Here is a 13273-nt window from a genome sequence, read left to right on the forward strand (position 1 = left end):
GAAACCCTCACACTGAATAGGGCCTGGGGCTTGTCGCTGGGCAGGAAGGGGTTCTGGTGAGCCTGAGACTTTGCAGCCAGGCTTAGGGCCTGGCAGAAGGTAGTGGCAGGGGGCAGTCAGGCGGGGCTCCTGGGCCAGCCCTAAAGGCCTCGGGAGCTGATAAGACCTCAAGAGCGGCCCTGGAGTGTGAAGGAGAAAGATCCCATATCTATTTTCACCTGTGAGGATTCCAAATTCTAGAAGGCCTGGGGCTCAGCTGGGGTTGGGAGGGAACAAACCCCCACAGAGAAGAGTATGGGGTTCTGAAGTCAAACCGCCTGGATCCAGCCCCTGCTCTAGGCCTTGGAGTAGCGTTACCTTGGCTGTGTTTCCCAATCAAGCCAAGACTCAGCGTCCTCGTCTGTAAGTGGGAATGATGACTAAATACCCACTGGATAGGATTATTGAGAGCCTCGATAAAGACATGTGCCCAGAGCTTAGCCCAGCAGGGGGCCACAGAGCAAATGCTCAGCTGTGAACCAGCAGGAGTAGCCAGCATAGTGGGAGTAGCTGACTAGCCGGCATGGTGGGAGTAGCTGTTCTCTGCTCACAGGTGCAGAAAGTGAGGCCCGGAAAGACGAGGTCAGATAAGCTATCTGGCCGCAGGGTGTAGTGATTAAGAAGAGGGACCCTGGAGTCAGGTCACCTGAGTTCAAATCCTGCCATTTCCAGGCCATGTGACCTTGAACAAGTGATCTGCCTGTGCCTGTTTCCTTCTTTGCTCAATGGATAGTGGTCCTCCCTGCCCCACAGGCCTTGTAAAGTGTACCTGGCACAAAGTGCGGGCCACGTAGCCACCGGCTCTTGTTGGCACTGCCTCTGTCTGGTGAGTGAAGGCCTGGGCATCGGGGCCCTCGCTCTTCCTGCCTCGCTCCTTGCTTTCCACATAACTAAGATGACGACTCTCTTTGCTCTCATCGGGGCCAGCCAGGAGGAAGGGATACTGCTCCAGACATGGGATCGGAGCCTCATCTGACCCAGCCTCATGCCGGCAGGGGGCCTGACAGAGGCCAGGACCGGCGGGGGCAGGGGTCCAGGCAAAGGGGGATTCCCATAGCAATTCCCACAGCACACAAGGTGAATGGTGCCCCTAGAAATGAGGTTCTGGGGCCAGGCATGTGCAGCAGATCACGGGGGTGTGTGCGCGCCCAAGGGCCCCTGCGGACAGGGCGAGCGGGGTACCAACACAGTGGGGCAGCAGGAGGGGAGTGCAGGAAGCTCTGAAAACACAAGTGGGGAATTTTATCTGAAAGTCGTTTTCAGCTGGAGGCCTTTTTAAAATCTCCCTTCCGCCGTCCATTGCCTCCATTCTGGAGAGGCACACAAGGAAGACACCTTTGCTCCAGGTTCCGGAGTCCCTGGGCCTGGCCAACCTCGAAGGGGAGAGGGGGAGAAGGGTGGGTGGGGCAGAGGCACTCACGTTTGATACAGTGGTTGGTGCTATTGGCTGTTGTCCATCCTGGGCAGCACTGTCCCCCGCAGACATTCCTCCTGTGGGGTCAGCACAAGGGTGCTCAGAGAGGTACCATTCCCAGAGCCTCTTGGATGGTTCCACCCTCTGTGCGCAGGGCGCTGGGAGCCCTGCCACGCTGGCCAGACTGTACTCCTTCTCTAGGGAGTCCACGTGGCCGCGGGGCAAGAACTTGGCGATCCCGCAGATCTGACAGTTGAGTCCTGACTGTCATTCTCTGCGTGGTCTTGGGCAACTTCAATCTCTCCGGCAGTATGATGGAGGGAATAACACCTGCCTAACTGGATTGTTGTCCCTAACACAAAGAAGGCGCTCCCTAGGACAATTAGTGACAGTGATGATGCAGACGATGAGAAAAGCAAGTTCAGAGAGGTTCAATGACCTGCCGAGGCTCAACAATGAGTCAGCGCCGGATTCAAACCTGAGTTGCCCCGCCTCTAAGTTATGCTCCAACCCTACACTGCCTCTCACCAAAAAATAAACACCGTGGTCCTTTGCCCCACAGATGCTGACTATCTAAGCGAAGCTGGAAAACATACATAAAACAGCCTTCGGGAAACACATATGCATCATCAGCCAACAAATGCGCATGGGAGGAGCCTTGCCCTTAGGCAGGCTGGTGCTTGGTGCAAGGGGAGACAGAGGGACCTGGGGTTATAGAATTTCTATTTAAGAGGGGCTTGAGGTGGGGCGCCTGGGTGGCTCAGTCCGTTGGGCGTCTGCCTTCGGCTCGGGTCATGATCTCAGGGTTCTGGGTTCGAGTTCTGCATTGGGCTCTCGGCTCACCCTGCTTCTCCCTCTCCCTCTGCTCCTCCCCCGGCTTGTGCGCTCTCTCTCTCTCACTCACTCTATCTCAAATAAATAAAATCTTAAAAAAAAAAAAAAAAAGAGGGGCTTGAGGTGATGAGCTGGTAGGAAGATGAAACTGGGGCCTTGGGTTAAGCTGCCTCTGCATAGTGAGCACACTCTTTTTATTTGGGCAGGCGAATGGAACTTATTTTATGGGGGATAGGCCTTCCCCAGGTATGGTGCCAGCACTGAGGGCCCCCACAGGAGAAACTGGTCTGTAACTGCTGGGGTACTCACCCAACTCACCCAAACTTTGCTTTCAGGTGTGTGGTGAGGCCCCTGTAGCACCAGCAGCTTTCACCAGCTCTGACTCTCCATCTAGAGACTCAAATGCCTGGACCTGCCTGACTTCTCTAGAAGGGTTCCCCCCGGGGAAAGCTCCTGAGGGCCTGGGCCTGGCCCTGGCTGTGTGGACCCCATTATTACCATCAGAAATTGTCTACTGAGCACTCACTGAAACAGGCTGAGTGGGGCAGCAGAGAATGAGCTGGAGAATCAGGGTGCAGAGAAGGGGGCCATTCCTGTGACCTCTGTGGGTGGAAGAGGGAGCATCTGGTCTCGTTTACGAGTTTATTTGACATTTGAGTGGACCCCAAAGCTTGTGTGGTTTTTGAAGCCTTACAAAACATTCAAAATAAATTCCTGCAGCTTAGAAAAACTGAAGCCCATTTCTAGCCCTGTGGCCCAAAGTTGTGGGGAGCTGCCTCCCAGGGAGCTCCCGGAATGTCCTCCCAGCCAAAAGCTGGGCTATCCTGGCCACCTCGGAGCCTCTCGGGACCGCGGCCTTCTGCTGCTTCCTGGTGCTATGAGAGCCTCCTCCCCGTCAGGGCCCAAGTTGCCGTGTTCTGAGGAAGGGGCTGCTCCTCATATGCAGGCTTTCTGAGTGTACGCACTGGAGGAAGGCATGGGTATACTAGCCACGCATTTGGAAGTCACTACCCCTTGCGGTGGTGACAAGTCCTCTTAGAGGCCAAGGAGGTCTTCAAAAGGAAACACACTGCATGCTTGAGAGTTTTCTAAGAACTAGGGTCTGTTAGTGTCCAGATAGCACAGACTGAGGGGCCTACTTGACTGGGAGATCATGGCATGGAGCCCAGCCAAAGGAGGCCCCTTGAGTCAGCTGTCACCCCAGATGCCCTCGGGACAGCTTTGTAGCTGACTGTAGGAGGCAGCGGCCTGCCCCACCCTGCCTACCAGTGGTAGAGCCCTCAGGGCCTTCAGGAACACAGCGAGGCCTGGTCAGAATCAAAGGCTGCCAGGCTGGGACGGCCAGGCCGGGGCTGGAAGGGCACTCAAGAGAGATTCAGGAAATCAATGGGGGACTCTGAGAGTTCTTTCGAGGCCAATATTAGAATCTTGGGCAGAGGTCCGGAAGGTGGGAGATGAGCATTCAGCTGGGAGATGACCATTCAGCTGAGAGATGACCATTCAGCTGGCTCTGGCTAAAGCGAGTAAGTCTGACTAGCTGGGGCATATCCGACTTAATGGTTCTGACCCCTTGGAAAGTACCACCATGAGATCATATGAGCCCAACCTTCCAGGTGACACCTCTCAGCAAACATCAACTCAGGATCCAGCATCATTGTCCAACCTTTAGGGACACATCTGGCTAACAGCCTGGAACAGCTCCTGGTCCACTTCAGACCAATGTGATCATACTGGTCCTTTGTTAAAAACCTCCCCTGACTCTCCGTTGGCCCCTTTGAAGCTGGCCAGGCCCCCATCTGCTTATGCAGTCTAATTGCCCCCATCCCCTGTCCTGTCTCCACAACCTTCCACAACCAAGGCTATGATCCTCCAAGGCTACAGAATTTGTTGTCCTGCAATTGCACCACATAGGGCCACATTTTGATGCCTCTGCTTAAACTGCTCTCTGCCTAGAATGCCTGCCCTCTCTTTGCCGACTGAAATCCTTTGCATACTCCAAGACTTCCAGACCAAATGTTATCTCCTCTGTGTAAACCTCCCCTGATATATCCTCTGCCTTCCCCATTCCCCATCCACTGCAATCATTTAGTCCTGATTATCTCAGGTTAATGGTCATATGGTGTCCCCAACTTGACCATCTTGAGAATTCTTTCTTATTCCTCTTTGTGTCTAGCACAATGCCTGACACGTGGTATACATTTAATACTTCTTGTTTCACTTAATCCACTGTTTCCCAAATAATGGATGAGCCACACCCAGGTTAGGAAAGGGGGTTTTAGGTTTCCACAACCACAGCATTCAACAATGCAAGTCACGTGGTGAGAAAGTGATCCCCTTTCCAGTGATCGTTCTAGCCTGATTAAATCAGCAAAAAAAAAATCAGTCTGAGGTTGGGTCCCCATGCCAGGTCCTTCCCTCAACACTTGCTAGTCTCCCTTTTCAATAGGAAGAACATACGACACGGCTGAGCTATTAGACACCATTAGAATTTAAAAACATTTTCTTTTCATTTCAATTTTCCTACAATTACCTTCTTTTTATGCCAAGTGGTACTATTTTCAACTATGATAGTGATACAAAGTGTCCTTGAAAAATGAATTTATTTGTGTAGAAAAATGAGTCAAGCACTGTTCGCAATAGCAAAAAAAAAATGTAAGTCATCTAAATGTTCAAAAACAGGAGGATGGATAAACTGTGGTATATTCAGACAGCAGCATAATATACCACAGTTAAAACGAATAAACGTGGGCTGATTATATTAACATGGCTAAACTCAAAAATCTAATGAGGAGGGGAGAAAGCAAATTGTAGGAGGATAATACAGTATGGTATCACTTATCTGAGTTTAAAATATGCAAAACAATATTGTGTATTTTATGGAGGCGTGCATCTGTAGTAATAGTGTAAAAACATACATTGGAATCATGAGTAAATTCAGGGTACTGGTTAACTCTGGGAAGAGAGAGACAAATTTATGGAGGGATTTTAAAGAAACCAAAAGCAAAAGATGCCAAAATATTAAGGTTTGAAAAATCTGGATCGTTAGTTATATTATTTCCAACTTTTTTTATATGTTGTACAAAACCTCATAATATAAAATACTTTAAAATAGAGAAAATACAAAATCCTGCTATTTTTTACAGTGTGTAAATTTAAAGAAAAATAATAGAACAAGAGAGAAAAGAGCAGGGAAAATTATTAGGCTGTGAGGCTAGTTCAAGAAACACTGAATATTGTGAAACAATGGCTTTAAAAATCCTCTGTAGACCGTAAATTCCATTAGTGCAGGATCTGTGTCTGTTGTGGTTACAGTGTATCCCACACACTAGCACTGTGTCTGGCACATGCTTAATAAATCTTCACTGTGTGCAATAAATCCCCACTACATGCAAGTTCTGTGAGGACACCGGCTGTGTTGGCCTCTGCTGTATCTCCATGGTCCAGCACAGTGCCTGGCATACAGGAGGCTTTTCAAATATTTGTTGAATGAATGAACAATCGCCCATAGTAGTAATGTAATTCCAAGCTTCACCAGCAGGTGGCACTTGGTCCTTGGCCGTGAGCAGCCCACTAGGCAATTGCCAGAGGTCAGCCTGGCCAGAAGCCATTAGCCAGAACGCGCCTGCATAGAGGAAGCAGATGGACAAGACTGCTACTCAGCTCACTTGGAGTGGTTGTGTGGACTGCCAGAGGAACCCACCCTTAATCAGAGCTGGAGGAGCGTGGTGAGAGGAGCAAAACCCAACATGTGATTCGATGTGTGCACCTGTGTATGACAGGTGCCTAGGGGTGGCACCCAGCCCGTGTCCTTACACACCTGTGCCCATATACCAGCTTTGTTGTGGTGACAATCTGCTTTGCACATCCCCACCTCATTTCACAACTTCTAATAGCGCACCCTTCCAATCCCAACCTCCACTATTCTACCTTCCCCCAACTTGCACCTAAATGCCTAAACTATAAGCTCCTCCATGATCTGGCCCAACCTATGCATCCAGTCTCATTCCAATGGCTTCCCTACACCAGGGGGCCATCCTACTCCAAGGCCAGTGCCAACAGTGAGAAGCCCTCATCCTTGGGCAGTGCTACACCTCTGGGCCCCACTCCGGCCACCTCCTCTCTCGTTTCCCTGAATACTGCCCATCCAGCCACAGGGACTTCAGCTCCTCTGAGCTCCGCAGCCATAACTGTCCCATTCCTTTATGCTTAATAGGAAGCTACCGTTACTAGTAAACACATTCACTGGTATATATCTGTTCATCTCTCCAACTCCATTTTAAGTAATTGAATTGCCCTCTTGGCAGGAACAATGCCTTTGTCTCTGCACCCCCATCCCCTGTCCCAGGCTCTGCACACTTGCTCTTAGGAAGCATGTATTCACTTGTACACGTCAGGAAAGGAAAAAACTGAAACACAGCGGTGCTCCATTAACACTTGTTGACTGATCCTGTGTGTAAGCAACTTGGCAGTGCATGGGTCTGCTCTCCGCCTGTTTTAAGCTGGGCCTTCCTGGGGCAGCAGGGAGTTCATTCACTTGTTCAACAGATACTTAACAAATATCAACTGTCTGCAGGCACTGTTGTAGGCACTAGTAACAGCAATGCACAAAACAAAGCCTCTGTTTTTGTAGAATTGACGTTGGTGTGGGCAATAAATGCAGAAACAGGTAAAGCACATGAAGGGAGAGAGGGTGGGGCAGGAGTAGTCAGAGCAGACCTGTCTGAGCAGAGATCTGAATGAAGGGAGGCAATCCTGGGGAAATAGGAAGAGTTCAGCAGCCGAGGAAAACCTCAGCGGAAGGCCACCAGGCACACCATCCTCCAGAGTAGAACAGAGGGTACAAGTGTCCTTGCTGTGCACTGGGACTAAAATCAACTGGTAAATTGGGCCCAGGCCATACAGGGCTGCCAGAGCCCTTCCCAGCCTCTCGGATCCTGCCCTCCTCCAGCCCCGCCCTGCCCGGGGCTCTCTTTGCCCTCCATTCTGGAGACACATGGCATACCCAGACAAGGCCAAGTGCCCCGCAGCCATGAGGATCCCCGACAGGGCATGGGGTTGGCTCCGAGCCTCCCGACGCTGCGAGGGCGCCCCCAGCGGGCAGCAGGGGTGCCGGGGGAGAGGGGAAAAAAGCAAATCGCCGGGTTGGGGGACTCAGCCCTGCAGATTGTGCGAGTCGCGCTGACACCTAGCTGCACAGGCGCACACACAGACCCCCCTCTCCCACGTACCCACTGTGCCACAGCTCGGAGCGAGCGGGCTTCCAGCCCAAAGTGCCCTCGAGGCCATTCCCCCTCCCACGTCCAGCCATGCGCGGGCCCAGCCCGACTTGCGTCCCAACTCGTACACTTGTAGCCAAGTTCAGGATTCGCTGCCAGCCCGCTTCCCGGAGATGCATCTGCCTTGGCACTCTGGAGCCCCGACGTCCTCCACCCACCTGCGCTCTGAGCCCGCTCAACCACTCTACGGCCTCAGGCGACTGGAACGCCCACCCCGCTGCCCCCTCTGGGCTCCCTCTCGGATCCCCGCTGTGCTGCGGGAGTCTGAGGGCACTGGTTAGCGGGGGGCAGGAGAAAGCATGGGCGCCTTGGGAAAGGATTTAACGTCAGGTCTCGGCGAGCTGGTAGGAAAGGGTGAGGATGGTGTTTCTCTTTGCCCTCAACTCTACAAAAGTGGGTCAGATCTCCGAGCCTCAGCTTGGGGACCCCCGTGCTTTACCTTGCAGTCTTGAGGCCGCCTTGGTCCCAGAGGAACCAAGGACACGAGCCCGGGGCCCTCTCCTCTCGCCTGCACATCCCTCCACTAATGAGCACATGGAGACCCACCCTCGCTCCCTCCCCCCACAGCCCCCCTCCGGCTTTCCTCTGCGGTGCTCACCCCGTAAGCCGCCCCCGCGGCGGGGTTGGGGGCGCAGCCCCGGGCCGCTGGAGGGTTCCGAGGCGCGGGAGGGCCGGGGCGGCCCGGGCCCGGGCTGCGGGTTGCTGCTGGCCCGAGGGACCGCTTCTCCAGGTCTGCGCAGGTGGATGGGCTCGCCGCGGCTGCTGAGCGCGGGGCGGCCTCCTGGCCAGCGCGTCGGCGGGCCTCCGGGGGCTCCCCCAGCCGGGTTGGGCCCGCTCCGTGGGCGGCAAGCCCGGGACCGGCGCGTCCTGCTCTCGGAACAGACTGTACACCTTGGCTGCAGACGCTGCGGGGTGACTGCCCCCGGGGCGCCGCAGCCGATTCGCGTCCCTGCCAGCCAGCTCGTATCTTCCCACCGGGTCCCTCTGAGCATGGCCTATGCCCACGAAGACAGCCAGGGTGAGGGCCAGGAGGCCCCCGCAGGGGTTCTGCAGGGCACGCCCGGGGCAGCGGTGGGTGGTCGGGGGCCTCATGGCGCCAGGGGCGACTGGAGAGCGGTGAGCGGGGGGAACTGCCCCGGGGGCTTGCGGCGGCCGCGCTCCGCTCCCCGGCCGGCGGCCCGCTTCTCCCGGTCTAGGGGCTCCAAGCCAGCCTTCGCGGGGCGAGGGCTGGGCGGCGTGAGCTGTCCCGGGGCTGCGCGCCCCGAGCCTGGCGTCCGCTCGTCTCCAGCCAGGCGCGCACCGCAGCTGCACCTTCGCGCCTTCTGCCGTCTCTGCAGCCTTCTGAAGGGGAGACGGACGCTTTTATTTTTGGAAACCTCCCCCTGTTTTTTCGTCTCTTTTATCTACACCATGCCCCCTCCTCGGAGGGACAGCTCAGCCCCCTCATTACGGGAGAGGGAGAGAGGAATTCCAGCAACACCCACTTTGGCACCGGGAAGCGAGCGGGCGGCGAAGGGGGGTTAACCCGTGAGGAGCTGGGGGCAGCGCAGGGCTGACCCGACGGCTGGCAGGGGAGACGACGCCTGCCGGGACAGGGGCGCCTGGTCACCTTTCTCTCGTCCTGGTCAAGCTCGAACTGCTGACCTGTCCCGAATTTATCCCCTGCCTCTGGCCTCTGGAGCAAACTCCCGGTTGCATGACCAAGGCTGAGGCCTCGAAGGTCTGAAGGAGGCCAGGAGAGGTATTAAGGTCGGCGTGACAGGGCCGGGCCCCGAGGGACCGACGCCCTGCCCCTTCGCTTCCCGCCCCCGCCACTGGGGGCGCCCGCTCGGGGGTGGGCTAGCGCGGAGCAGCGCGGGGCAGCGCGGGGAGCTCGCCTCCCCCTCGCCGCCGCAGGGTGCGAACGCGCTGGAAGGTCGCCGGGGGGCGCGCGCCCTCTAGTGGAGCTGGCTGCGTCTTCCGCCACCTTGCAGCCGCTGCCCGCCGCCTGCGCTCCTAGATCTTAATCATTTTCCTGCTGCGTCAGGGTCCAGGCGAGGCCTGAGGCGGCGATGGCGGATCCTGGAAGAGATACCATCTTTTTAACAGAGGTGTAGACACAGAGGCTTTTGAATAAGGTCACACCAGGAAACAGCATGTGTCCAAAAAGGGGATGAAATCCTGGCCTCCTGCTTCAGGCTCAGAAGCCCATTGGACTACCCGGGGGAATGTCCCAGAGGAGGGGTAGGAAGGAATCGATGAGTCTCCGATTGACCTGGTGTGTGCTCACAACTTGAGTTGGCAGCGAGGGGGCAGGGTGCAAGAATGCTGACTGCCACCCATCTGACTACCTCTAACAATGAGCTCATCATTCATACCATAGCCCCCTGCCCTCAAGTCTGAAGGCCTGGCCAGTGTGCTGTCCCCAGTGCATTTCCACAGCCGCCTGTTTCCCAGAAAAGAAGAGTGACAGAGCAGGCAGGAGCGCACCCGTGGATAACGTCCCACACTACCAAAGGATGGGCACCGTTAATACCGAGTGTTGGCCTACGGCCTCCACTTCTGACTCTGGCCAACAAAGCCCCGCATGAATGGGTCCCCTCTCTTGCAGCCTTGTCTCTGCTCTTTGAACAAGCCACATTAATGCCCACTGCCCTCTCCCTGGAGCCCTTCTCTCCAAGATGTTTTACAGAATTAGCTCTTCATGGCTCCCTCTCTCAACTCAAATATCACCCGCCTCCTGGAGTGGCCATCCCTGAGCCTCCAATCTAGTGCAGTCCTCCCACGTGGACCACGACACCCTGCTTTACCTTCCTTGCTTGAATGCCCAGTTGCAAGTGTCTTTTTTATTTGTTTACCTGTGTCACTGATTTACTGAATGGGCTGAACTTGGAGAGGGACAATGAGGGAAGAGCTACATTTTTCTCCCCTCACTGCCTTCAACCATGGTATGGTGATTTTCCCTTCTTCGCTTTAATGACGTCTCAAGCAGAGTCCTTGGCTTGCCCATCCCTGCCGCCACAAGAACAGTCTCATTTCTGTAATTAAGACCAATTTTCAGGCCCTAAAAAGTCTGGCCCTGTCCAAATCAAAACCTCATCCAGTTTAATCAATCTTGCATCCAATTTAATACTCCTCTCCTCCCCCCACGGGCCTATCCCCTAGCCTGAGATCCTGTGGTGGGGAGAGTAGGGCATGGTCTGTTTTTGTGTTGTTTTTTAAGGTTTACTTGTTTATTTGAGAGAGAGAGAGCAGGGGGAGGCGCAGAGGGAGAGGGACAGAATTTCCAGCAGACTCCCCGCTGAGCGCAGAGCCTGACCCGGGGTTCGATCTCATGATCCAGAGATTATGACCTGAGCCAAAATCAAGACGTAGACACTCAACTGACTGAGCCACCCAGGTGCCCCTCGCATGATCTGTTTTTCTAATCTCCCTTTTCTGCTGTGGCTCCCCTTGTCAGGGTTGGAGGAGAGGTGTTAGAGGAACAGTGGCAAAATCCTATGTGACAGGTGCCCCTGGCTGGCAGGTGCCAAGTGCTTGTTCTTCCATGGACACATCTGTGGGCTTTTGGAAGTCTCCCTGCAGGACCTTCACCCTGCACTGCTGTAGCAAAGCACTCTCTGGCCAGCCTCTTGCAGACTCCTGTATTCCCTGCCTCTTGTGGGAATTGCCCGTCCGTGCCAGCAAACCACTGGTGACTTGGCTGCTCCTCACTCTGCCATAGAAGCCACTCCAGCCAGGATCCACAGTCAGAGTTCTCCATTCGGCAAGTGCACTCAGGTCTCTTCATTTATGCCCATCCTCAATTCCTGAAGACACGTGTTAGGTTCTCCCCAGAACTTCCTTGCTGTGCCTTGGGTCACTGCGGGGTGCTTGCAACCTCCAGCAACTCAGCCTCCATGGAGAGAGAGTTATGGGGAGTCATGCTAGTCTCCTCTTCTTGGAAGCCCCCAAGCTCTATGACTGGTTCTTTTGGGGCTTGGTTTGCGATGAGGAGTACCCTCTGGGGAAATCTCAGCCTTGCCTACTAATGCAGCAGTTCCCTACCTCAACAACTTTCTTCAATCCCTTTCATGTATAGACTGGAAGCCAGGGATGTGGTGCAAGTGTTGTTGAACCAGTTCTGCCTTTAGGAAGGTGTCTAGTACTTATTATTCTAGTCTTCGCGGCCTCAGCGGAAATTCAAAGATCACAGAAGAATCCTGTTCAACAACGTATAAAATCATGTCTGACTTCCCAAGCCACAGTGAAAGCTCCAAAGGAATAGATATCTTGTCTGCCTGGCTCACCACTGTTTCCCCAGAACCTAGAACAGTGCTTGACTCCAACAGACAACCAAGAAATATGTGTTCAACGGTTGGCTAAGTAAATGAATGACAGAATGATTCCATCAAGTAAAAAGGGCTGGTATCATTAGACCCACTTTAGGAGAGAAAAACTGAGTTTCTGGTGGTAGTTACTGGTCCAAGTTCACATGCTTGCTGCCTCCAAGGCTGGTCCTAAGGATCTCCTTGAATCCTGTGCCTTGTGTTTTGAGATGAATGCCATTGGAATTTCCAGAATGTTCAGTTTTCTCCCGAGACACTGCACCTTCCCGGCTTTGGGAAAGCCTCAGCTCCACACTTACCCCCTTGCCCTGTTATCCACCCCACTCTTCAGCTCTGGGGGAGCCCCCTCCTCCTCCCACTACCTGCCCCATTCCTTTAGGATCTCTCCTCTTCATCCCTCAATGCTCACCTCAGAGCGCCATGAGCCTCCCAAGGCCAGAAACCTTGGCGTCATCTTTGTCCCTGAGCTATTTTTTCCTCCCATGTGTCCAAGTCATTATTACTGCTCCATCTCCTCCGTCTGCACTTCTGGAAGTCTGCCGCCCATTCAGCCTCTCACCACTGGCCTGGGCCAAAATCCTCATGCAGACACACTTCCCTCACCACTAGGCGCCCCGCCCACTCCTCCGTGAGTACAAGTGGTCCTTGGAAATCCCCACCCTGTTCTCCCGGGGCTGCAGCCTGGCTAATCTACCCTGAGGACTCTCCTTCTGCCACACCCAGGTGCCATCCTCCTGTCCTGGCTCCCGTTTACCACCCATCACTCCCTCCCTTGTAACTGTTGGGACCTTGATACAGCTCTTCAGAATCGCCAATCCCATACTTTTGTTTGTTTTTCTTTTCTAAAGCTGCCAAAATTTATGGAGCCTCCGATGGCCCAAGCACAGTGCTAAGCATGCTACATAAATTGGCTCATTTAACAAAATAAAGGAGGCATTAGGATTTCCAGGCAGACAAAGGAGGAAACTGAGGCTGGGAATAGCTACTGGCTTGTTGTTAAGTAAGCTTGTGAGCCTGCACCATGTTGTTTTAACCCCGGGCTTGTGCCCCAGCACCCCTCCTCACAGCTGAACGGGGACCTTTCCCGGCCCCTCTGCTCCTGGCACAGCTGCGTCCCTCCACTGCACATTCCCCACACCCTATTCCCTGCCTGCAAGCCCACAATCAATTCCCTGCTGGTATGGAGTTACCAGAATCTTCTCTCCCCCCGACCCATCTTGCCCAGTAGAAGAAGGGGGGCGAGCTATTTCCGGCATGGCCCCTGACTCACCCTGTGTCATGTCCTCACCCCTGATACCAGCTTCCTCCCCAGTGAGGCACAGAATGCTGCCAAGCCTACTCACCCATCTCTTGGGGCTGGGGAAGGAAATCATCTCTGGAGAGCCCTGCAGAGAGGCGGAAGG

The 13273-nt window shown here is 54.4% G+C and overlaps 1 protein-coding gene and 1 long non-coding RNA gene across 2 annotated transcripts in view; one reads left to right on the forward strand and one right to left on the reverse strand.

The window, feature by feature from the left end:
• LTBP2 (latent transforming growth factor beta binding protein 2) overlaps positions 1 to 8991 on the reverse strand; it is a 98097-nt gene extending 89106 nt beyond the window's left edge. Inside the window, 2 exon segments of the mRNA XM_025869200.2 lie at positions 1460 to 1530; positions 8162 to 8991. Of these exon segments, the coding sequence (XP_025724985.1) occupies positions 1460 to 1530; positions 8162 to 8655 (565 nt within the window). The 5' untranslated portion in view covers positions 8656 to 8991.
• Positions 268 to 2944, forward strand: LOC141373280 (uncharacterized). The gene is made up of 3 exons (XR_012379071.1): positions 268 to 402; positions 2016 to 2129; positions 2623 to 2944. It is a non-coding gene; the product is annotated as an uncharacterized lncRNA (long non-coding RNA).
• Positions 8992 to 13273: the final 4282 nt, after the last annotated feature.

This window comes from Callorhinus ursinus, unplaced genomic scaffold, assembly GCF_003265705.2.
Source record: "Callorhinus ursinus isolate GAN/ISIS: 27379988/994484 unplaced genomic scaffold, GSC_fseal_2.0 scaffold8, whole genome shotgun sequence".
Lineage (NCBI taxonomy): Eukaryota > Metazoa > Chordata > Mammalia > Carnivora > Otariidae > Callorhinus > Callorhinus ursinus.